This window comes from Plecotus auritus (genome assembly GCF_963455305.1).
Source record: "Plecotus auritus genome assembly, chromosome: 8".
In the NCBI taxonomy this organism is placed as follows: domain Eukaryota; kingdom Metazoa; phylum Chordata; class Mammalia; order Chiroptera; family Vespertilionidae; genus Plecotus; species Plecotus auritus.
Window position 1 is genome coordinate 162161586 of NC_137782.1, and position 24528 is coordinate 162186113.

General features: G+C 38.8%; 1 protein-coding gene across 1 annotated transcript in view; it reads right to left on the reverse strand.

Moving 5' to 3' along the window:
• Positions 1–802: 802 nt before the first annotated feature.
• Positions 803–24528, reverse strand: part of WDR43 (WD repeat domain 43) — a 37941-nt gene continuing 14215 nt past the window's right edge. The window contains exons 5-18 of the mRNA XM_080685098.1: positions 23857–23996; positions 21193–21295; positions 20650–20714; positions 18528–18699; positions 15121–15207; positions 13861–13992; positions 11322–11450; positions 8310–8396; positions 7672–7703; positions 6412–6475; positions 5694–5807; positions 4876–4945; positions 2494–2540; positions 803–2389 (exon numbers count right to left, since the gene is read on the reverse strand). Of these exons, the coding sequence (XP_080541224.1) occupies positions 2201–2389; positions 2494–2540; positions 4876–4945; positions 5694–5807; positions 6412–6475; positions 7672–7703; positions 8310–8396; positions 11322–11450; positions 13861–13992; positions 15121–15207; positions 18528–18699; positions 20650–20714; positions 21193–21295; positions 23857–23996 (1431 nt within the window). The 3' untranslated portion in view covers positions 803–2200. The remainder of the gene's footprint in view (positions 2390–2493; positions 2541–4875; positions 4946–5693; positions 5808–6411; positions 6476–7671; positions 7704–8309; positions 8397–11321; positions 11451–13860; positions 13993–15120; positions 15208–18527; positions 18700–20649; positions 20715–21192; positions 21296–23856; positions 23997–24528) is intronic.

Sequence of the window (24528 nt, forward strand, 5' to 3'; positions counted from 1 at the left end):
TGTACCCTTAACCAGCCGTCCTAAGTGGTGCTGAGGAGACCCAACCACAGTAACTGTCCTGTCAGAGCAATGACAACCAAATACAGTGTGTGACCCTTGCTTTGATCATGAATGGTTAATTTTTCAAAATCAAAAGTTGGAATCAAATCACAAAAGATGACACCACACATATAACTTTTTTGGCTAGATTAGGAGACCACAGTGAAAAATACCCTGTAACAATCGTAATTTAACTCTGGATTCATCTAAACCAAAAATAATTAGTGCCCGGGTGGTGTGGCTCAGTGGTTGAGCGTTTACCTATGAACCAGGAGGTTACAGTTCAATTCCCCGTCAGGGCACATGCCCAGGTTGCAGGCTAGATCCCCAGTTGGGGGCATGTAGGAGGCAGCCGATCCATGATTCTCATCATTGATGTTTCTCTCTCTCTCTTTCCCTTCCTTCCTCTCTCTGAAATCAATTAAAAAAGTAATTAGTAAGCAATTATTAGACACCTCTTTAGATAGTCAGGTGCAGGGAAATCTGACTCAGAGCACAAAACGGAAACTGTAAAAGCACAGGATCCTGGAAGGTCAGACAGCCGCGAGCTGTGCCAGGTGACCCAGCTGAGTGGGGCTACATCAAGAAACAATCACTAGATTACAAGAGAGTTCTTGGTTCTTTCGCTTCATTACAAATGTTATCCAACAAGCACTGAAAGCATTTACCTATTAATGCTAGTGGAGTAAGACTGCTTGTTAAAAAACTTTTATACCACAAGGCCAAACGTGTGGCCATTTCTCTAAATACATCACAAGACAAGCAATGGGTAAAGATGAATATTTATTCACTTTACAAAGAGAATGGTATTAAATTCCCATAAACAGCTCCATTTATAGACAAATATAACTGTACATTATAACAGTAGCTGGCTCAAACTTACTTTCCCAAGATACTTCTCCCGCTTCAGCGCTATTAGTTGAGCATAGAAATCTGTTTCACCATGGATGGTTAAGAAGTCCCTCAAAGATAATGGCTTTGTTTTACATATTCACAGATGGGAAAAATAAACCCATCTCCTCAGCCCTTCCTTAAGAGGTGAGCTTCCATCTGAATGTTCCCTAGAGAGCACTAAACAAATACTGGCATGTTTAAAAAAAAAAAAATCACTAATTTGAAAAGGCGTTTGTGGCACACCAAAATACGTATTTATACATACATAAAAAATCTTGAGTCAGATTTATTATTTTAAAGGTAAACAGATACCCTAACACTGCCAAGAGTGGGTAATGAAAAGAAAGGAAAACATTAAGTTACTGAATTATAAAAATATTTTCTTTGGAAAAAAACTCCCAACAAGGTTATCATCAATTATCTAAAACCAAAGAGAAAAAATAAACAATTCTTCTTTGATCCATTAGTAATTTAAATAAAAATGAAAACCTCTTCAAAAGCAGCTATAACTGAATTTTTTAAAAGTTGCAGGTAATGAGCACTTCTAAATCTATACACTAATGATTCTTTACAGGCAATTGCAGTCAAGAAAAATCCTTAATATGGCTAACGCTTGAATTTTTTTAATTATCATAATTTTGTTTTTAAAAAATATTTCACATGACAGCTTAAAAAATAAGTGGTTGTTTTAGAGAAGCCCTCCAAATATCCAATCTGACTCAAGTCAGATTATATCACTGTTAACAATCTAGGGACACTGAAGATTTCATTTTTTAATCACATTTTTACTCATTCTGTTATCCCTTCATATTTTATAATTATCAAATTAAAACTTGTTTCACTCGTGCTGCTTCATATCTGGATTTGATGGAAGATACCAACCTGAGATAAGAGCTGACTCCTTCACACAGTCCAGTTCTTGAACCCTATCTGGGAAATGTCTTTATATTCACTGATGCCAATTCTTGGTATAACCAAGTCATACTAGGATATTATATTATAAAAATATACCATATATTCGACACTGATGTCAGTACATTGCAGAAAATGTGTCTATTTACTGTGTAAAGTTTATTAACATTTGAATGAAACACTCTTATTTACACAGTTAAGTCTTGCTCAGGACTAGGGGCCTGGGAGCCACCATCAGCAATTGGGAAATGTGCAGCGGTCCTTGGCATCCTGTCAGCCTCCCTCCCCAGGGAACTCGCAGCACTGGGGAAGGTGAGCCAGAGTCTATGCAGTTTCACTGACTTGTTTTCTGTCTTCATTCCTCTTCACTTTCATTGTCAGGATCTAAATCAGAATCTCCATTTAATTCTTTTTCACTTGTCACATCTCTGTCCTCACCATTTTCTTCATCTTTTTCTTCCGAATCCTCATCATCTTCCTCCTCTTCATCAACCTCCTCATCTTTTTCACTTTCTTTCTCTTCCTCATCTTCATCCCAATTATCCTGGCAAAATATATTAAGCAAGGAAAGCGCTCATGAAGGCCTTGTTCTTTACAGGGTACAAGGTTATAAGAGCAGATTTATGTACCAGCGAAAAAATTACTCACATCAGAATCTTTATCTATTTCATCATCAGATTCCTCCTCAGAAGATTCTGTAAGAGGGGAAAAAAAATGCTGCCTTAATTTTGTGATCAAAGCAGAAGGCAGAGCCCTGAAAACTAAACAGAATCAGATACCTGAATTTACTTTCAGAATTATATTCAACTACGATCCATCTAAGTAGTAACATTAATATTCTCATCTGCATAAAAGCATATTGCACATTATATTATTCCATCAAGATTTCATTGAGAGAATGAAGTACCAAAATGCTAACAAAATACCATCTTAAAAAACAAAGCTGAGGATGTGGGGGGAAAATGGAGCCTTGACTTGTATGCATGCATATAAGCATAACCAATGGACATAGACAGCAAGGGGGGGTAAGGGCATGTGCTAAGGGGTAGGAACAGCTGGGAAAAGGTCAATGGGGGAAAAAGAAAACATATATAATACTTTAAACAATAAAGAATTTATGCCCTAGCTGGCTTGGCTCAGTGGATAGAGTGTCAGCCTGCGGACTGAAGGGGCCCAGGTTCGATTACGGCCAAGGGCACATGCCTGGGTTGTGGGCTCAATCCCCAGTAGGAGGCATGCAGGAGGCAGCCAATCAATTATTCTCTCTCATCATTGATGTTTCTATCTCTCTCTCTCTCCTTCTCCCTCCCTCTCTGAAATCAATAAAGAAATATATTTAAAAAAACAAAGAATTTAAATTTTAAAAAAAAATGGAGCCTTGTAGCCCTAGCTGGTTTGGCTCAGTGGATAGAGCATCGGCCTGTGGACTGAAGGGTCCCAGGTTCGATTCCAGTCAAGGGCATGTACCTTGGTTGCGGGCACATCCCCAGTAGGGGGTGTGCAGGAGACAGCTGATCGATGTTTCTCTCTCATCGATGTTTCTAACTCTCTATCCCTCTCCCTTCCTCTCTGTAAAAAATCAATAAAAACATATTTTTAAAAAATGGAGCCTTGTATACTATGGATGGAAATGTAAACTGTTGCAGCCACTAACAGTATGGCGATTCCTAAAGAAATTAAAAAAAGAACTACCATATGATTCACCAATCCCACTTGAGTATATGCTGAAGGAAACTAAAACAAGAGCTATCTACACCCCATATTCACTGCAGCATTATTTGTTAAGTGTCCATAACAAATAAATAAGAAAATATGGCACATATATATAATGGAATACCCATAAAAAGCTTTTTAAAGAAATCCTGCTATTTGTGACAACATGGATGGGCCTTGAAGGCACTAACCTAAGTGAAATAAGTCAGATAGAACAGAGTGGTGGTTGCCAGAGGTGAGGGGTGAAGGTCAAAAGGTAAACTTTGAATTATAAGTAAGTCCTGTGTATGTACAGCATGATATGCTTTTATGTCCTTCCATTATGTTTTATAACTTACAAAGGTTTTGCTTCACTTTTAGATGTACTTTTAGGTACTTCATAGTTTTTTTATTGCTATGAATGAGATCTTATTTTTCTAATACAATTTCTTACTGGGACACACATTAGTGGACATACAGTATATTATTGAGATATAATACTACCAGATTTCCTTTTTCCTGTCCTTGGTATCCAGTAAACTTGATTATTTACATATCTCATTAGTAACAGTGTTATTACAGATCCTGCTGCATTTTCTATTGGAGAAGGATAACAACTGCAAAGTTCAACATTCTAGAATTCATTTTCTCAACCCAGTATTAGGCAGGACATGCAGCAGTAAAAGGTACATTAGTATCTTGTTCCTGTCTTTCTGAAAATGCTTCTGAACTTTGTTTGTTGTAGATGAAGGAAATTCCCTTAAATTCCTAGGTTGTTCACTTTATCAAGTAATGAGACACATTCAATTTAACTGAATTCATTCTATTAAAATACATAGTGTTCCCTGTTAATCTATTTATATGGTGACTACATTAACAGATTTCTTGATGCTAAATGACCTTATAATATTTAAATAAATTCTACTCAGTAATGACTAACTTATTACTTAAGCACTTCCACAATCAATTTGCTACCTAAAATACTTGAGCATGGTCTAAAATGTTATTTTCTTCACTATCCTTGTCTGGTCTGGACTCATAAAGATGCCTCAATTTTATAGGGCAAAAACTTATTCATGTACCTGGTAGCTTGTGAGGGGAAATAGTATTCTTCTCTTTAAATTTAAATATCGTCCCATACCTAATGCCTTTTTTGTTAGTTATTATATTTGTGCCTTTTCTTACTAATCATATTTTTGCCACAGGCATGCCCATTTTCTTAGAGAAGGTGTGCTGAGCATGACCTCACATTAATATTTTTACAAAATAAGATAACAGAACTAAGTCAATAACTAAATGTTCCAACTGTAGACTCTAACCCATACTCCCAAGCTTTACCTTCTTCATACACCAATTTTGCCTTCTGTTCAGGAGAAGTCATTCCCTTTGTTTTTTCTGAAGCTGTAACCTGAAAGATAATAAAATGCTGTTAATACAAGTAGAGTATAAGTTTATCTCAAGTAGCACAACAGAACCTTCTCCAACAGTAAACTCACCTTCCATCGACCATAATGGATTACCTCAATATGACGTAGATCAAAAATACAGGGCAAAAAACAAATTTATCAAATAAAATAAGGAAAGAATTACTCTGTAAAAGTTGAAAAATCTTTTTATAAGATGATCAGAATTTGTTCCTGTGTCAACATCTTTTAACTATTTAAATACCCTGTAATTTTTTAAAATATATTTTTATTGATTTCAGAGAAGTGAGGGGAGAAATGGAAACATCAATGATGAGAATCACGATCGGCTGTCTCCTGCACTCTCCCTACTGGGGATCGAGCCCACAACCCAGGCATGTGCCCTTGGCCAGAATCGAACCCGGAACCCTACAGTCCGCAGGCTAACGCTCTACCCACTGAGCCAAACTGCCTAGGGCTAAATACTCTGTAAGTTTTGTTCAAAGTGCCACAATCATCCTAACTGTTTTAACACTGAAATGAGAACCTTTCAGTGCAAGTTAAAATAGCCACAACTGAGTTTACTGAGAAAGTATGTTAAAATACGTAACATTTCCAAGTTCAAGACTGGATCCTGATTTGCCATTTCTTTCTGAAATCGAGAGTTTTCAATGTTCAGGTAAACGAACCTTATTCCTCACTCCGTTCCTATCACATCCAAAGTTTTACCACAAAACACTTAAATTTACTCACTTGTGTGATAAGAAGGATAAGCTTTCCATGAAGGTGGGAAAGTTTCTGAAAAGTTTTTACTCTGCTTTCCATTAACTGGTATAGTGTACCCAGCTGGGGTACCAGGTCAGGCAACTAAAGAAAAAAAAATGGTTTTATATTACTGTGACATAATATAGATAACATACAAGTCATGCTTAGATGTGCCTGAGTATTTAGCCGACACACCACGAGCCATCTGTTTACATTTCCAGCGGTGTGGCTGCTTACGACCTAGCCTAGCAACATCATCTCACACTGTGACCGATAATGTTTCTTCTGGTGCTGCTGTAAGACATTATGCTCCCTCCCTTCCATGTGCACAGAAAACCAAGAGCTGAGAACAGCCCCAGCAAAATGCCACGTGTTGAATGCTTAATTTATGTCATTTTCATCACAAGCTACCTTTTATCCTCCTGGGACAAGGTAGGGCAGACATGTTAGCACATACACAAAACTTTTGAAATCTGCTAAGTTTTTAAGAGGGAAGGGGGGAGGGAAGACACATATGATGTAAAGATAGTTTTGCTGAACAGTTTATAGATATAGGAAAACACCTGAAGGCTAACAAGTCAATATATGTTAACATTTCTCTTAAAAGCAGTAGCTTATGGCTGAAGATGGAGAGTGGTTTTGTTAAGCCATCAGTTTATAATCCTTATCAAAGTCAAACTATTCAATTGTAGCTGAAAAGACTTACTGTGGATAGGTATGATGCATGGACTGTTAACACACATTTTAGCCACTGAACCATTAAAACAGCACTGAAAAAAAGGGGAAGAATCCAAGTAAACTAATTTGAAATTAAATACAACTGAGTAATAAAATTAGAAAAACTCAGGCAAAGTGAAGATCTACAAACTATGCTCTGAGAAAATAACTATATGAATAAACAACTGAAAAAATAACTATATGAATAAACCTCTGAGAATTTAACAGTCCTTACATTCTTTCACCGAGTATTTCAGATCTGTGTAATATACTAATCTCTTGGGAGTGAGGGGGAAGATAGATGGACTGAAACACAGGACAACATTCCCTTCCTCTAAAATATTTGAAGAATAAAACTCGAGCTATTATTTTATAATTAACTGCTATCAGGGCACATAATCTGAGCTCAACTTTGTATTTTATGTTCATAATATTTGAGCCCATCATCTACTCATCATCAGGTACAATTAGCAAAAGATTCCCACACCAACATTAAAAACAAATACAGACCAAAAATGTGTAAGCCAGGCCTAATTAATAAATTCTTTAGCAATAACTTAGATAAGAAAAACTGCATATTGTAGACAGTAATGATACTACAGTAAAGCTTAGGATCTCTGAAATATCAACTTCCTGTTTAAATATTTAACTATCAAATTAATAACAAAAAGACCCACAAATTTAGTCTTTTATAGCATACTAGAGGCTCAGTGCATGGGTGGGGTCCGGCTGGCCCGGCCCCAATCAGGGCCTGTCGGGAGGAGAAGGCGAGAGGTTGGCTGGCCGACCCTGCCCCTGATCTGGGGTGGGGCCGGGTGGAGGGCGGGGCTGCAGGAGGTTGGCTGACCAACCCTGCCCCCTATTGGGGTAGAGGGTGTGATAGGGGGCAGGGCTAGCTGGGGGGAGGGGGTGCAGGCCAATCAGGGTGGGGTGGGCCAATTGGAGGCGGGGCCAACTGGGAGGGGCTGCGGGAGGTGGGCCGGTTCACCGCAGTGGGTGTCATAGCAGTCATAGCTAACGGTAGTTCTGCTCGCTGGCTTTTTATATATATAGATTGCCTTATCTTAGCAGCTACCAGAGGTTAAGTTCTACAAATGGCAATTTTACACCAAATCATTAAATGAGATTAATTCATTAAATGACCTGATAATAAAATTAAAAAACCTACACAGGCGTTTTCTAAAAGAAATTTAAAAAGCTATAAAATATTTATAAAAACAAAGCAATTTAAGTCACTTAAACATCTTACCTATTAGGATGTCCTTGCAATCTCTTTGTAAGCTGAGGGGGAGAAAAACAGTATAAGCAACAGCACTTCAGAGACAGTCAATCTCCATCAATTTCCAGGATACACACATCCACAAAAACAAATGAACATAATGACCATGTTAGAAAATGATTATTCCTAAGTATCCTAATTCCTAAATGTCCAACCAATGTAACAGAATCTGAATATATGCTCCCACAATAAGAATAATGACCTCATAAAAATCTAGGCTAAGATGTATATGCATGAATGTCCAGAATAGTCAAATCTGTAGAGATAGAAAATAGGTTGGAGGCTACCAGAAATGGGATAAGGGAGGATGGGAGTGACTGATGGGTACAAGATTTCTTTTTGGTCTGGTAATTGTACAACCTGTGAATACAGTAAAAACACTGAACTATATATTTGTATAGGGTGAAGAATATGGGATATGAATTATATCTCAATAAAAAATGCAGGCAAAATCATTAGGTAAATATTGTTTAAATAGATCTATTATGTTTCATCCACTGTGATTGCTCTGCTTGCTTACATACTGAAAATCCATTTCTCTAAATACTGGATTTAGTCTTAAACTCCTAGCATAAGAACCTTAAAATGAACGGAGTACTCAACGTTACCTCTTGCAACAATGGGATAACAGCATGCAGGGGCATCCTTAACACAGTCCTCTTTATTAGGTTTAAATTCCTAGTTTGAAGTACTTTCTGTGACAAAAGAAAAGATATATAAGCATACTCAGAAGCTAAGAACACTACAGAAAAAACTGTCAGTAAAGTAATTTTTAAAACCAAGCATTAAACTACTAACTGAATTTTAGCAAATAAAGGTTGGAGGGACTGAATGAGAATGTTATCATCTTATGGCTCTCAGAAAAGCAGTCTTCAGTTATGGGACATTTACATCAATAAACAGATTTCTTCTTGCTCAGCCAGTGTGGTTCAGTGGTTGGTCTTTAAACTAATGAACCAAGAGGTCAAGGTTCGATTCCCAATTGGGGCACATGCCCAGGTTGCAGGCTCAATTCCCAGGCATGCAGGAGGCAGCCAATCAAAGATTCCCTCTCATCACTGATGTTTCTATCTCTCTCTCCCTTCCTTGCCTTTCTGAAATCAATAAATATTTTTTAAAAACCTTCAAAAATAAATCATCCCAAATGAAGCAAAATTATTAAATGGACATTCATTTCTGCCAATAATATATTTAAAGGACAACCCTAAAAAACACAGCTGCAAATGTAAGATAATTTTGATAATTTGTTTCTTCTTTTACAATCTTACTGCAATATACCTGATGCATAATAAACTGTGTGCACTTAAAGTGTACTATTTGATCACTTTGATATAAACATTTACATATGAAACAAACACTAAGGTAAACATTCTATTACCCTCAAGTCTCCTTGGACCCCTTTATGTTCTATCCCCCTCCTTGTACCTGCACCCCTATATATTGGTAGGTACTTTCCAGAATTATTATATAAATGAAATCATATAATAATATGTACCTTTATTTTTTGTTCTGGGTTCTTTCTTACAGACTAAATTTGAGATTCACCCATGTTGATGTATCAATAACATATTTCTTATATTGCTAAATAAGAATTTGTTTATCCATTCATATGTTGAGGGACATTGGGGTTCTTTCCCGTTTCTGACTATTACAAATAAAGTTGTTATGACCGTTCACATACAAGTCTTTGTATGAACATAGTTTTTTATTCTCTTGGTAAATACCTAGAATGGCTGGGTTGCATGACAGATGTATCCTTAACTTTTAAGAAACTGCCAAACTGTTTTCCAAATTATTTGTATCATATTACATTTCCACCAGCAAGATGCAAGTTCTAGTTGCTCCACATCCTCATAGGATGGCATAGTCTGTCTTTTAAATTTTAATCAATCTATTGGTTAGTAGAATTATCTCACTGTAATTTTAATTTGCATTTGTGATGGTTAGTGACACATAAGAGCTTTACAAGCACTAATTAGCCTTATGAATTCTTTTGTGAAGTATCACACCTTTACCAATTGTTTTTTATTTGAGTTAAATCTCACAAAGTTAAGAGTTCTTTATATATTCTGGATATAAATTCTCAGTCAAATAGGAGTTGCGTTTTTTCCCAGCCTGTGGCTTGCCTTTTCATTCTCTTAACGGTCATTTCATGAGCAAGTATTTAATTTTCATGAAGTCCAAATGACCAATTTTTCTTTAGCATTCTTTAGCATTTCATGTTTTTTATAATGCATCTAACTAGCCTTTCTCCACTCAAATTGTCATATTTTTTTTTGTTTTCTTTTTTTTTGGTTTTACATTTATGCCTGTGATCTATTTTTTGATGACTTTTGTGTAAAGTATGAGGTAAAAGCCAAGATGCTCTTCTTTCCATGTGGATATTCAGTTGGTTCAGCACTAGTTTCAAAGACTTATTCTCTCCACTGACTCAACTTAGTACCTTTGCTGAAAACCAGCTGTGCATGCCATGCTAAACTATAATCTACCTTCCAAAATATATATACTCCCAAACTATTTTAAAAGTCATTTTAACTTTTTAGAGATGCAGATTTCCCCTCTCATTTTGCAAAATCACCTTAGACACAAACATAACATATTCCCATTTAAATAAAAATATAAATCAAAACCCGGCCGGTGTGGCTCAGTGCTTGAGCATAGACCCATGAACCAGGAGGTCACAGTTTGATTCCCGGTCAGGGCACATGCCCAGGTTTTTGGGCTCGATCCCCAGTAGGGGGTCTGCAGGAGGCAGCCAATTGATGATTCTCTTTCATCATTGATGTTTCTATCGCTCCCTTTCTCTGAAATTGATAAAAATATATTTTAAAAATATATATGAATATAAACTTCCTAAATTACATATTAAAGTCACATCTATACTAAGTGGCACTGTAATATTGCTGAGTCACCAAAATTATATCCATTCAGCAAATATAAATTGCTCTAAGCTAATCAAGCAGTGCTTAAATCCAATTTTTTACACTTAAGTTTTCTCTACAGACCAGTATCAAATTCTGGAATTTAAAAAGAACTAATTAAGTAACTTCATACAAGCAGTCACCAACTTACAAACACAGAAATCATAAATGCCTTCCTTTATACAAAATTTTTAGTACTTTTTACCTCTAAATACTTCATAACATAACCCCCAACCCTCCTGAATTTTTCCCCAAACCTCCTACCCATTGCCAAGGTTCCACCTCACCGCCCCCTCTCACGGCCAGGGGGAAATAAGTTTCTGGAATCCAGAGTAAAAACTCAGGAACGCATTTTCCTACAGAAAAAAATATAAATTGTGATCTAGAATGCTGAGTATTGTAATTCGGGTATACTATGTCTACAAAGGCTTTTGTGAACTAAAGCCTAAGATCCTAATAACAATTCTGAACAATATTTCTATGAGAAAATGCATTCCAGGTTCAAAATAATTTAATACAATCCCTTTGTAGGTTAGTGACTGTCTGTATAATGCCACCAAATTATATATATTTGATCAAACTCACAAAACATTAAATTTAAAATGGCTATATAACATGACAATTCACTCTGTATATGTCAATCATTTCTAAGAAAAATTAACCATCTTAATTCAATTAAAAACTGCTATAAATACTTACATTTAGCATTTCAAAATCATTACTTTCTAAACCCTGTGCCAGAAGAACTGGAAAACTGTTTGTCTGTAGGTCCTCCTTTTCTTTTTTTGATTCTATATTCAATGCTCCCAGGCGTTCTTCAATGCTAACCTACAAAAGAGAGATGATCCATTAATGATAAACCAGATAAGGCATACAGTAGTTTGGTCAAATTACTTCTGCTTATATCTGAGAAGACAAGACACTGACTGATCCGCACTTCAACCCTGAAAAACACAAGCCTGCTTTCTCATTCCAGTAGAACCTCATTGCCATAAAGCCAATGTTGAAGACAAGTGTAGTATCTAGAATTCAAGTTTCCAGGGTCTAGTGAAAACACAACTGCCCAAGAAGCCATGATTTAAATATCCTATATAATAAAAAGCTAATATGCAAATCGACCAAATGGCGGAACGACCAGTCACTATGACACACACTGACCAGCAGGGGGCAGGTGCTCAACACAGGAGCTGCCCCCTCGTGGTCAGTGTTCCCATAGGTGGAGAGCTGCTCAGCCAGAAGCCAGGTTCATGGCTGGCGAGCGCAGCAGCAGTGGTGGGAGCCTCTTCCGCCTCTGAGGCAGTATTAAGGAGCAGGCCGAGCAGTAAGGAGCAGCGAGCAGGTAGGCGGTAAAAACTGAGGGGTCCCAGACATCCCCCAAGGACTCCCGGACTGCGAGAGGAACATCCCCTGAGGGGTCCCGGACTGCAAAACGGTGCAGGCTGGGCTGAGGGACGCCCCTCTCCCAGTGCATGAATTTCGTGCACCAGGCCTCTAGAGTAATTGATAAAAATCCCTCTATATATAAAGATTCAAAAAAGGCAAAGGTCTTGCATCTGATTACTAAAACCCAAGAAAAGACCTATTTTCACAGAAGTTTCCCCTTCCATAACTGTTCGTTGCCATCAACCTGAGATCTGCAAAAGGAAACAAATACTATTAAAAGAGCATGGAGACTTGTTTCCAAAACAATTTTAAAATTTTCCCCTTTATCAGTCAGTTCCAGGTGTTGATTTTTCTATATATATAAAAGCCTAAGCGACTGAAAGACAGAATAACCGGTCAACCAGTCGCTATGATGTGCACTGACCACCAGGGGAAAGATGCTCAAAGCACAGGATCGGGATCCCTCCTGTCTGGATCAGGCCTGTGGGGTGACATGGCTCTCTCCTGTCTGGATTGGGCCTGCGGGGATCGGGCCTGTGGGGATCAGGCCAAAACTGACAGTCCGGAAATCTCCCGAGGGAGTCCTGGATTGCAAGAAAGCGCAGGCCAGGTTGAGGGACCCTAGTTTTCTATAAGATGCAATACCACAACCAAGTTCCCCGGATAAATATCTAAAATTTAAGTGTAAATAAGCATGATGAAATCTGCTATACAAAAACTTAATTGTACAGAACTGATCCCTTATAAAACCAATCTAACGACATAAAAATATAATGTTCTCTGATTAGCAAAGCAAAAAGAGATGCTTTGGTAAAGCCTCCAGTTTGGGATATTGTAACTTATGAAAAATATTAAAAAGGCAGGAGGAAATGAAAGGGTTAGATCTAAGCCAAGCTCAAGAAAGTTGGCACATTATTTTTAATACTAGTGGACCGCTGCACTATATTTGTGCAATAGGCCTTCCTTCCCCTGGCTTCGCTCCCGGCCGCCCAGGAGCCTGCAAGTCCCCGCTCCCTGCTCCTGTAGCTCCCTCCGCCCCTCATAGCAGGCATCCCGCCCAGCCGCTCTGCGTCTGCATATGCAAATTAACCCACCATCTTTGTCGGGTTAATTTCCATACTCACTCCTAATTGGCTGTGGGCGTAGCGGAGGTATGGTCAATTTACATGTTTGTCTATTATTAGGTAAGATACATTTAATGTTACTGAGAAACAGTTTTTATGAACAGCAATGTTATTTCCAAACCCCCACTCAACAAAGTAAGACATTTAAAATCAGGTAAAAAAAACATTAACAATCTTTCTCTAATTAATGGTTAATAGTTAAAATGCTAGATTACTTAGACAACAATGACACATGACTGGAAGATGAAAAGAGGATTCTACATATGTAAGTATAGTAACCACAGGAGGGTTTGAAGAGTTGAGAAAAAATAAAATTTATAAGCACTTTAAGAAGCTATAATAACTATCACTTTTAAAGACCAACTAGCACTAAACCAGCCAGGCATGCTCAGACAGCCAAGAGAAGAGGCATCACTGGAATTCAGCATAATTCGAAACCCAATGAAAATCATCATGGCAAGTCCTGGCTTAACCTATTCAATTATGTTATCCAGCTAACCTAACAAATGGCTAAAACAGCCCTCTCTTTAGTTAATAGAAGTGCTGTCTTCTTTATTGACAGTAGCTTTGTAAATAAACCACCTGTTAACTCTATGTAGGTCTTACAAAAGTCATAATCTGGAATTTCAGAATCTACACAGCTGGGGATAAATAACGAGTGTTAACAGCCACAATCTAAAAGGAAGTTTCTAAAGTTTCAAACTCAAAAATGGTAAAAGTGATTATATTACCTCCTTTTCCCCTAATTTTCTCTTGTTCTCTACTTCCTCAGTTTGTGGAGGAGCGGGCTTGATGGCTGCATGATGACCAGGTAGCCCGGGCACCAGCACTTTTGCTTCAGAATTCATCACTGGTGTTCTCACCTGTTAACGAGGAACAGCAGGGGTACGGATTATGCCTTGGTCCTTGCTATATTTATCCCCAATGAGAAAATGAACAGCTTTTAAAGGTTTTTCTACTGGAAAACTTATTGACTAACTTAACATAGCTATTAAAGATAAAGTTTAAATGAATGTTGGCAAATAAGTATTTAAATTATAATTTGAAGCCATAGTTTTAAAGCATTCAAAACTACATAAGATTAAAAGCCAGGAAAAACAAAATCTACAGATTACACAAGGACACACTGACTTAAGAATGTTAAAGAGTAAAGCTGTACATCTTACGACCACCGCCAGTAATTGATCTTTGCCAGAAATGCTCAGACAGCCAAGAGAAAGGTGTCATCTCTGAAATTCAGCCAGAAGCGAAACCACATGGATGTCATCATAGCATGTCTTGGCTTTCCTTTTCTCATTAAACTGGCCAAACAATACCTACATGTAGATGTCACATTATATTCAAAATAAAGCATCATAATGAGCTTAGCTCTCATTCATGGTCTTAAGTTCCAGCCCCATCATGGTTTTAGGTCTTATTCCAACCTGAAATATAACATTCCTTTCAACAAAGTTATGCTCCTGTAAGTACTGGGTTAAAAAATATAATTGATGCCCTGACCGGTTTGGCTCAGTGGATGGAGCATCGGCCTGCGGACTCAAGGGTCCCAGGTTCGATTCTGGTCAAGGGCATGTACCTTGGTTGCGGGCACATACCCAGTAGGGAGTGTGCAAGAGGCAGCTGGTCGATGTTTCTCTCTCATTGATGTTTCTAACTATCACTCTCCCTTCCTCTCTGTAAAAAATCAATAAAATATATTTTTTTAAAAAACAATTGATTGGTAATTTGATTTTGATATTTAATGATCATGCATGGGGGCAAGAAAGAGCTAAATACAAGGTCTTCAACTTCTAGCCATCTATTTACTTATTCATTCAACAAATCAAGAGCATAGAAATGAAGTTTTATAATCTTGATATCTAAAACCTAATCCCACAAAATTTTTTAAAATTATAAAGAGGATATTAAGGAATCCAAACATAACATTACATAACAATTCAATTCGCCCAAATCTATTTTTTTTCTCACCTTCTAGTATGTAAAGCACTTACCTTTGTTATAGCTGTTTCTACTTTTGGAGCCCAGCAGTTTGAAATATCTCTTACTAAACACATATGAGGTTCTTTGGAATTTAAAGCCTGTAAATATAATTTTAAGGGAGGGGAGAGTGTGTCAAACAAAGTAATTGGGAATAAGAAAAACAAATGCCTACTTGTACATTTTCATGAAAATACAGAAAAGTATGAAAGACTTCCACACAAAACTGTGAGCAATTCAGACTGATCACTGTCAAATTAATAGCACTGAGGAAAATGGGTAAACTGAAGATACGAGGCATTATGTTTACTTTTCTCAGTTAGGAACTGCTTGAAGTTTTCACATATATCAACAGAAATTTTACGTGACAGACTTTAAAAAAAACGTAAGTTCATCACCCTTGTAAATAATTAATCTGGGCTAAGAATGACCCTACCCCAGATTTCCTACTGTTGGCCTTTACGTAAGTGAGGCAAAGACAGCAGCGCTGATTAACGAAGTGCTCTGAGATACGGCAATTAACAGGGGAACTCAAAAGCAGCAAAGTCCACATGTACCCATAAAGCTTTAAGGTTACATGTAATTCTCTATGCCCATATAATCAATCTATCTGGAAGGATAAAACAACAAGAAACAATGGCAGCATCTGGAGGGGGCCGGGTCGACATATGGCAATAAGACTTATATTTACAACTTAAAATTTTTCTTTTTTATTATACCAAATCCATGTCAATGTTTTAAAAGTATTTTTAGATAAACTTAACAAGAACTTGCTTTGGCATATAATATCCCATTCATAGTCTCTCTCAGGGTCTTACTGAATCAGTGTTTTATAAATGTACTAGAGGCCCGGTGCATGAAAATTTATGCACTGGAGGTGGGGGGGTCCCCTCAGCCCAGCCTGCCCCCTCTCACGGTCTAGGGGCCCTCAGGGGCGGGAGGCAACCTGGTGATCAGGGGAAGGCGATGCCCCCATCACATCTCTGCTGCTGCCACAGCCAACAGCACAAGCCTCGGCCGGCCCTGGTTACCTGAGCCTCAGGCGGCCCTGGGCAGCTGGGCACCCGCCATCTGAATCCGAGGCCTGTCTACGCCTCGGGCCCGACCTGGGCAGCTGGGGGGCTGAGGGCGGGCCCAGCTGGACTATGCGCCTGCCGCCCCCCTGGCTGGGCTGAAAGGACTGTGGGACTCTGGCAGGGCTGAGGGTACTGGGCGCCACCATCTTTGTGATGGTGTGACAGTCAATTTGCATATCCCCTCTTTATTCCACAGGAAGCTTAAGAACTCACCTATTGACATGCTCTTAATAACTCATCAAAAGTATCCGAAGAAATTTTTGTAATAAAAAGTCAAATGATTGCACCACCCATTACATTTCCACTTAGAAAATTCAATGGGTGCTATCACTAAGGGCCCTTTTATTAAGATTTATCTTTTGGGTCCCTAGCCGGTTTGGCTCAGTGGATAGAGTGTGGGCCCGTGGACCGAAGGGTCCTTGGTTCAAATCCAGGCAAGGGCATGTACCTCGGTTGCAAGCTCTATCCCTGGCCCCACTAGGACTGAGTGCCAGAGGCAACCAATCGATGTGTCTCTCATGTCTCTCACATCGATTTTTCTCTCTCTCCCCCACTCCCTTCCACTCTCTCTAAAAAAAAAAAAAAAAACAATGGAAAAATATCCTTGGGTGAAGATTAAACAAAACAAAATTAACTTTTGGGTAGTTGGGCAAAATTCACCCATATCTGTGAACAGCAGCCATGCCCTAGCTGGGTTTTTTTGCTCAGTGGATAGAGCATTGGCCTGGGGACTGAAGGGTCTCGGGTCTGATTCTAGTCAAGGGCACATGCCTGGGTTGTGAGCTCGATCCCCAGCAAGGGGCATGTAGTAGGCAGCCGATTGGTGATCCTCTCCCATCATTGCTGTTTCTCTCTCTCCCTTCCTCTCTGAAATCAATAAAAATATATATATTTTAAAAGCCACTACAAATGTGTGGCTACCAAGCACTTTAAACGTGCATAGACCAAACTGATATGCTTGTAAGTATAAAAGAGACACCAGATTTCAAAGCAATAGCACACCAAACAGAGGAGCAGGCATCAAACATCTCCAATCCTATCTAATAAAAGAGTAATATGCAAATTAACCATCACTCCGCTACACCCACAGGCCACGCCCACAAGCCAATCAGGAGCGAATATGCAAATAAACCCAAAGAATATGGCTACGGTCACAGAGAGCAGGAGGGAGGCTTGGGTTGCCCCCGGCAACGGAGGAAGCCAAGCTTTCCGCACACCCTGGCCAACCCAGGCCTCCGCTCCAGGCTACAAAGTTTCAATTGTAGAAGATAAACCCCAGATACCAGGGCCTCTGCTTGGGTCACCAGGGGGCATGGCCGGCCTGCAAACCACCACAGGCCCCTCACCCAGGCCGCCCCACGCCCCAAGGGAACCCCCACCCTGATCCGGGACACCCTTCAGGGCAAACCAGCTGGCCCCCACCCGTGCACCAGGCCTCTATCCTATCTAATAAAAGAGTAATATGCAGATTGACCATCACTCCAACACACAAGATGGCTGCCCCCATGTGGTCAAAGATCCTACCCCCATGTGGACACAAGATGGCCACCACAAGATGGCCAGCAGGGGAGGGCAGTTGGGAGGGACCAGGCCTGCAAGGGAGGGCAGTTTTGGGCGATCAGGCCAGCAGGGAAGGGCAGTTGGGAGGGACCAGGCCTGCAAGGGAGGGCAGTTGGGGGTGATCAAGCCTGCAGGGGAGGGCAGTTAGGGGTGACGTGGGTGGCAGAGGAGGGAAGCTGGGGGCGACCAGGCCTGCAGGGAAAGGCAGTTGGGAGGGACACAGGCCTGCAGGGGAGAGCAGTTGGGGGGGACCAGGCCTGCAGGGGAGGGCAGTTAGGGGTGACCTGGCCTGCAAGGGAGGGCAGTTGGGGGGGAACTCAGGCCTGCAGGGGAGAGCAGTTGGGGGAAAACAGGCTGGCAGGGGAGTAATTAGGGGGGGTGATCAGGCTGGCAGGCAGAAGCGGTTAGGGGCAATCAGGAAGGCAGGCAAGCAGTTGGCAGCCAGCAGTCCTGGATTGTGAGAGGGATGTCCGACTGCCCGTTTAGGCCCGATCCTACCGGGATCGGGCCTAAACGGGCAGTCGGACATCCCTCGAGGGGTCCCAGATTGGAGAGGGTGCAGGCTGAGCTGAGGGACACCCCCTACCCCCATGCACGAATTTCGTGCACCAGGCCTCTAGTGTTTTATAATGACTGACTAAAATTAGAGTTTACACAAATGAAAATAAACCACCAGTGAAAGGTTCTTTTAAGTATTCCAATAAGCAGACCAATGTATCATTTAAAAATCACTGTTTTCCATAGACATGTTGTTACTGCTTTACTCCAGAGTAGCATCTACGTACCACTCGCTCAATGGTGGGCTGAAACCAATTGCCATATACAAGCAACAAGGAATTTTTGTCTGAGCAAAAACCTGCCGCTAGAATAGGGATGGGTTTTGGTGTTGATTTCTTGCCTTTCCCAGGTGTCACTATCTGAATTGTGCAGTTTGAAGTAAAGGGCTTTTTGCAGTATCTAGAAGTAAAAACAATAAATTAGAATATGTGCAATAACATCTCATACTAATTCTTTGAAGTTGGCATGAAATGTGACCCTCCTCTGGCCTTCACACACCAGGGTCCCCAGAGCACCTGTCAGGACTTCATCTATCCCCAGCCCTACCCAACACTCAAGACCTCACCACCGAATACTTCCTTCAGCCCCATCTGCCCTTCTATCCCACTTGTCAACCCCCACAAGAGGCCCAAGCTCACACAGGCTCTATCATCACCCTGAGCTTCAGTCCCAAATGGCTCTGGACAAGCCCTAATCAGCCCCAACTCTAATTACTCCCAAAAGCCACACCAGGATTAAAAGCCTCACCAGGATTTCAGCAACATAGCACCAGGAACAAAATAATCAGCAAAATATAATCAACAAAATTATATCCTCAGTGTCTTCTCTAAGAGATCTCTTCACCTTCTTGCTCTATGCTAGCTCACCACAGCAGCCCTTCACAAAGTTGTAGCTGTTTGCTCTCCAACACTCTTTGTGCCAGAGGCCTAGGCCATGATTTAACATGCTCCTTGTTCTTTAACACTCAATGCCCTCTGGGTCACTCTCGCACATTTCTTAAAAGATTTTAGTGGCTCCCTGTCACTCTGTCCAACACCACTCCTGAGGAATTCGTCTTAGTGGTTTCTATATTTAGCATGCAGGTCAATGCTCCTTCTGACACCGTCCTCTCAGTTCCCTAACCTTCCTACCTCCAACAACTCTGCCCTTCACTGCATCTCAGCCACTCACTCTCACATCACAGACATCTTATCACCAATCATCTTAACACAGCCCCCCGCCCCCATAATCTCAATTGTAAGCACTCCACTATCCATCTTTCTAATTCACCCTTCCTTGTACCCAGATTCCAAAGCAATTTCTATTTAGGATTTTTGGCCTCTGCTTTGCCCTTTACACCTCTATGGTCAATTTTCAACACATCAGACAGAATGACTCAAAACTTACATGTTTTGGAACTGTAAAACCCCACCCATACTGCTTAAAATCCTTCAATGGCTTACTTACTATAGCCCAAGGAGAAATGCCCAAGTCCTCACCATTGCACACTACTTCTGGGCCCTCAATGATACACTCCATGTATACATGACTATGTAAATTAAGGCATCAAGTTATTAACAATTACCTCTAGAGAGTAGAATTCAATAGAGGGAGACTTGGGTTATAATTGTTCCTGCATTCTGAATGTTTTAAAATAAGCGTATACTGGTTCACAAATAGTTTATATTTAAACAAATTACTATACTAGGATTATAAAAAGAAATATTAACTGACAATAAAAAGTTGAAACTATTTTAAAGTTTAACATAATTATGCACATGATTGAGTTCCAACCATGTTTACAGTGTATGGCAAAGGTTGACAAACATTCTGTAAAGAGCCAGGCAATAAATACTAGTATTTTAGTTCTGGGAGGCCACATGTGGTCTCTATTGGATTTGGCCTCCAGCCCATAATTTACTGACCCTTAATCTGACTACTATACATCCTACCAGCAACACTCCCCTCTGTCCACCAAACACTAGCATCGCCATGCTTCACTGATCCACATGTGTAGTGAGGGGAAGTACTATCAGAGTTAAAAATTAAGGCTTCACCAAAAGTTCATAAGCAAAACTCTCCAACTAAACCACTTTCTTTTAAAGTTTATCTTTAGAACTACCAACATTTATTGGTACTAAGTGTGCATCACAGAAAGCCATTCTAACCACAAACATGAAGAAATGATTCACAATGCAAAATTTTGAGTTCTCACTGGGAATGTATGTAGTCATATGGATAAAGAATTAAGGATGCTTTCAAAACAATCTAACTGAAAATATAACGCAAAGAATCTTAAGGTGCGAGTGTAGAGAAGTAACAAGCCAGGGAAGGAAAATAAATTTCTGACTTAAGAAAATTCTTACTTACCCATTTAATATGTGTTCAAAAAGATGAACTTGACCATCTCTGCAAACAACAGCTAACTTAACGGGCTAAAAGAAAAAATGAGTCATAAGTAAACTTCAGTCTACCTTAATCGACAATTACGTTCATACTACACTTACAAAACTCCAGAGAAAAAGTTAGAACAGCAAGGATGCACAGTTGTTGCATTTAAAAATAATTACTGTCTTCAAAATAACAATTCAAGTTGTTGTCAAGCTTATAAATGAAAGTTTTTAGGCCAAGAAGATAACACAGTCAAGGAGAATGCAGCTTAGAGGTTAGATGAGTGCAAAAGCGGACAACAGGAAACTGTAGCTACACGTGTAATAGTCCGGATTGCGGAAAGTGCCACTGTACCTGGAGAGCTGACCAGTGGCCTAATGGTTACTTCAAACCATCTAAGAAGATTTTTGTCATATTTCATTCTTCCTCCCCCTCTTTCCTTATTTCATTAAATCATCAAAACCCCAATTTTAAAAATATTTGTGAAATCAGAAAAATATCCTCAAAAATTGAGCCATTTACCTCTTCTTTGTTTTCTGACAAAGTCAAGTCAATATAGATAGGTTCATCTGTAACTGTGAAAGACATCACTGCATTCTTCTGTTTGTTTTCTGACCGGACCTGCCTAGATAACAAAACTGATGATTAGGTATTAAAACAATTTTTTTTTTAAAAGGCAAACACCAAAAAGGAGTCACAGCATTAGATCCCCAATAGTTTTTCATCTTTTAAAAACTAATAAGGTGACTAAAGATCAAAATAAGAGAAGCACTTGTATCACTACTGTATAACATGATTACCTGGGAAAAGAGAAAGCATTAATGCATTTCTGGCAAATTTAAACAATGGATAACATTCTCTATTCTTTTCCATTAACCTTATTTGTCTATCTTGATTGATGCCAATACCACGTTGTCTTCATTACTGTAGCATGACAAGTCTTGAAATCAGATGAGTCCTCCAACATTTTTCTTCTTTTTCAAATGTTTTGGCTATCTATGTCCTTTGCATTTCCATTTGAATGTTAAAATCACATTGTCAATTTCTACTTGAGTCTGCTGGGATTTTGACTAGGTTTGCACTGAATCTATAGGTTAATCTAAGAATAACATCATAGCAATACTGAGAGAGTCCAATAGTGTGTGCGCGTGTACAAATGATCCTCATTATTTGTTCATTTCTTATTTGAGAATTCACCTACTTGCTAAAATTTATTTGTAAACCTCAAACTCAGTATTTGTGGAGCTTTCATGGTCTTTAACAGTTATGCGTACTGGCAGTGAAAAAATGAGTTGCCCACCACTCACCCAAGGCTATTCTCTGCCTTCTTATTTCAGTTCAGTATCACTAAATCAGTGCTTGCTCATTAAATTGATACAATTTAATTGATACAAGAAAATTAAGAGAGTTGATTTGACAAATTCTAAGTTTTTCAAACAAGATTCATTCTAACCTAGACATTCTTACTAGACATGTTCAAAATTACTGCCATCAGACCACTACTTACAGAAGAAACTGATATCTTAGCCCAACGATAGGAGATAGTACTATCTCCTCATATAATATAAAAGTTTTTTAAATCTTCATTCAGCAGCAAAAAGCCTTCAAATGTTATTTCCTTATATAAATGAGTCTTTCAATGGTAATTATCAGGGAATTTTAGGCTCACTCATCTATCAAAAAACAAAGTTTTCATAGATGGTCTTATTAGGCAGCCTTTCAATATAGGTTTTTTACATTTATTCCTGTTACTAGGAAGCTCACAGATCTTAACACAACAGAAATCACCTTTTCTTTTACAGAAGAAATTTTGTAGCCAGAGACCCCTAGGTCTAGGAGTAAAACATTTAAGTCTGAAGCACCTGAGTAATGTCAGAAGTCTTTGGTGGCGGATTTTAGCTTTTTGGCATTACTAATTTCTTTTATGAGTATTAAACCCTCAAGTACGAAAGAAATCACGTCAATAGGTACTCCTCAAACATCAGACACAGAATAGAAAACCAATCTGCCCAGCCGGTGTTGCTCAGTGGTTGAGCACTGAGCCAGGAAACAAGAGGTCACAGTTCAATTCCTGGTCAGGGCACATGTCCCAGTTGGTGTTTCTCTCTCATCAATGTTTTTATCTATCCCTCTCACATCCTTTCTGTCTAAAAAATCAATAAAAACCTATTTTTTAAAAAAGAAAACCAATGTAATCTGACTGAAACCTAATTAGAAACCACAGCTTAGCTGATGGTTTGAAGGTAAACAGAGTGGCCTCATGAACCTTTCCTCACACAACTTTAAGGAATACATAATTTAATGAGCACCACTTATATCTGAATATTATTTGATATAAATAGTAACTTTATATGCCCAAGAGAAGTCAAGTAACTGATTATTAGAATGAACAACTACTTCTATATTTTAAATCTATTTATTTTGTCCATGAACATCCAGTTGAAAAAAAGTTAACTTCATCATCAGATGATGCCATAAAATCCAATAAATTTCACATATTTCTTAAATTTGAAAACTTTTTGATGGCACTTTAATACAAAATTAATTTTTACTTTTAAAAGTAGTTTCAAAAACATAGCCAAGTAGTTTAATGTCCTCAGTAAATCATCCATAAAACAAACATTACTGTACTAACCCAGTAGTCATCTATTTCAACAAACTAAGATTTTCCTGAAAATTTTTAAAGGTTATTTTTAAATTTCCCACTCATAAAGATATTGAGCCCACTACACCTCTAAAGAATGGAGAAAGTTTTGCCCTAATCAGTTTGGCTCAGTGTATAAAGCGTCGGCCTGTGGACTCAAGGGTCCCAGGTTCAATTCTGGTCAAGGGCACGTACCTTAGTTGTGGGCACATACCCAGTAGGGAGTGCGCAGGAGGCAGCTGATTGATGTTTCTCTCTCATCGATATTTCTAACTCTCTATCCCTCTCCCTTCCTCTCTGTAAAAAATCAATAAAATATATTTTTTAAAAAAAAGAATGGAGGAAGTTTTATTATACAGTGCTCTTAAATTTTTTTGATATAGGTCAGTTTAAGGCAGGCTCAATTCTTCATTATAAGTCAATAAAATCTAACATTAACTACAATAAAGCCAAGTCTCATATTCATCATTTATATTAACCACCTAAGCTGTGATGGATTCTTTCAAGGCAGAGTTACCTCCCAAATCCAAAAGATTACGTACCAGACATTAAGTAACCGGTCATGTACTGCTCCAGATAAAAAATAAAGACCTGAAATTCCATCAAATGGCTGGCTCTCATTAGGAGGTCTGATAGTAGTGAACATAAGTGATGAAACCGGCGTTGCATGTCCCGTGAAGTGCTAAAAAAAAAAAGTTACAGCATGTTTATGAGAGGATAAAAAACAATAAAAAAAGAATCCATATGTATCATAAGACATATCTGAAATCAGAGCTCCAGACTAAAGTTAACAAATTTAATTCTAAGAACTAAGGTTACTTGTGCTATATTATCATTTCTTAAAAAAAGTCCAACGGAAATAAAAATTAAGATGTTCCTTTTAACTCCCATGACAGTACTCCACTACCTGTAGTTCTGCCATTTTTGAGTTAAAGATCCACTTAATTCTATCAATTTTTAAAGGGCTGATAAGGTGCTCAGACACAGCCAAGGAATTGTAGGTCTTCATTTTACTCTCAGTGAGTCGAAACCACAATTTTAAGGCATCATCACAGCACCACAAGTTCAGTAACCCCTGAGAACACTCAAATCTAATACTAATCTTCAGTTAAATTACTTTATGTGGACCAAATGCTGGATGCAAGCTAGAAATCAAAATCACTAAATCACTGCATAGTAGAGTAAAAGATTTTTAATTATAATTCCACTCATTT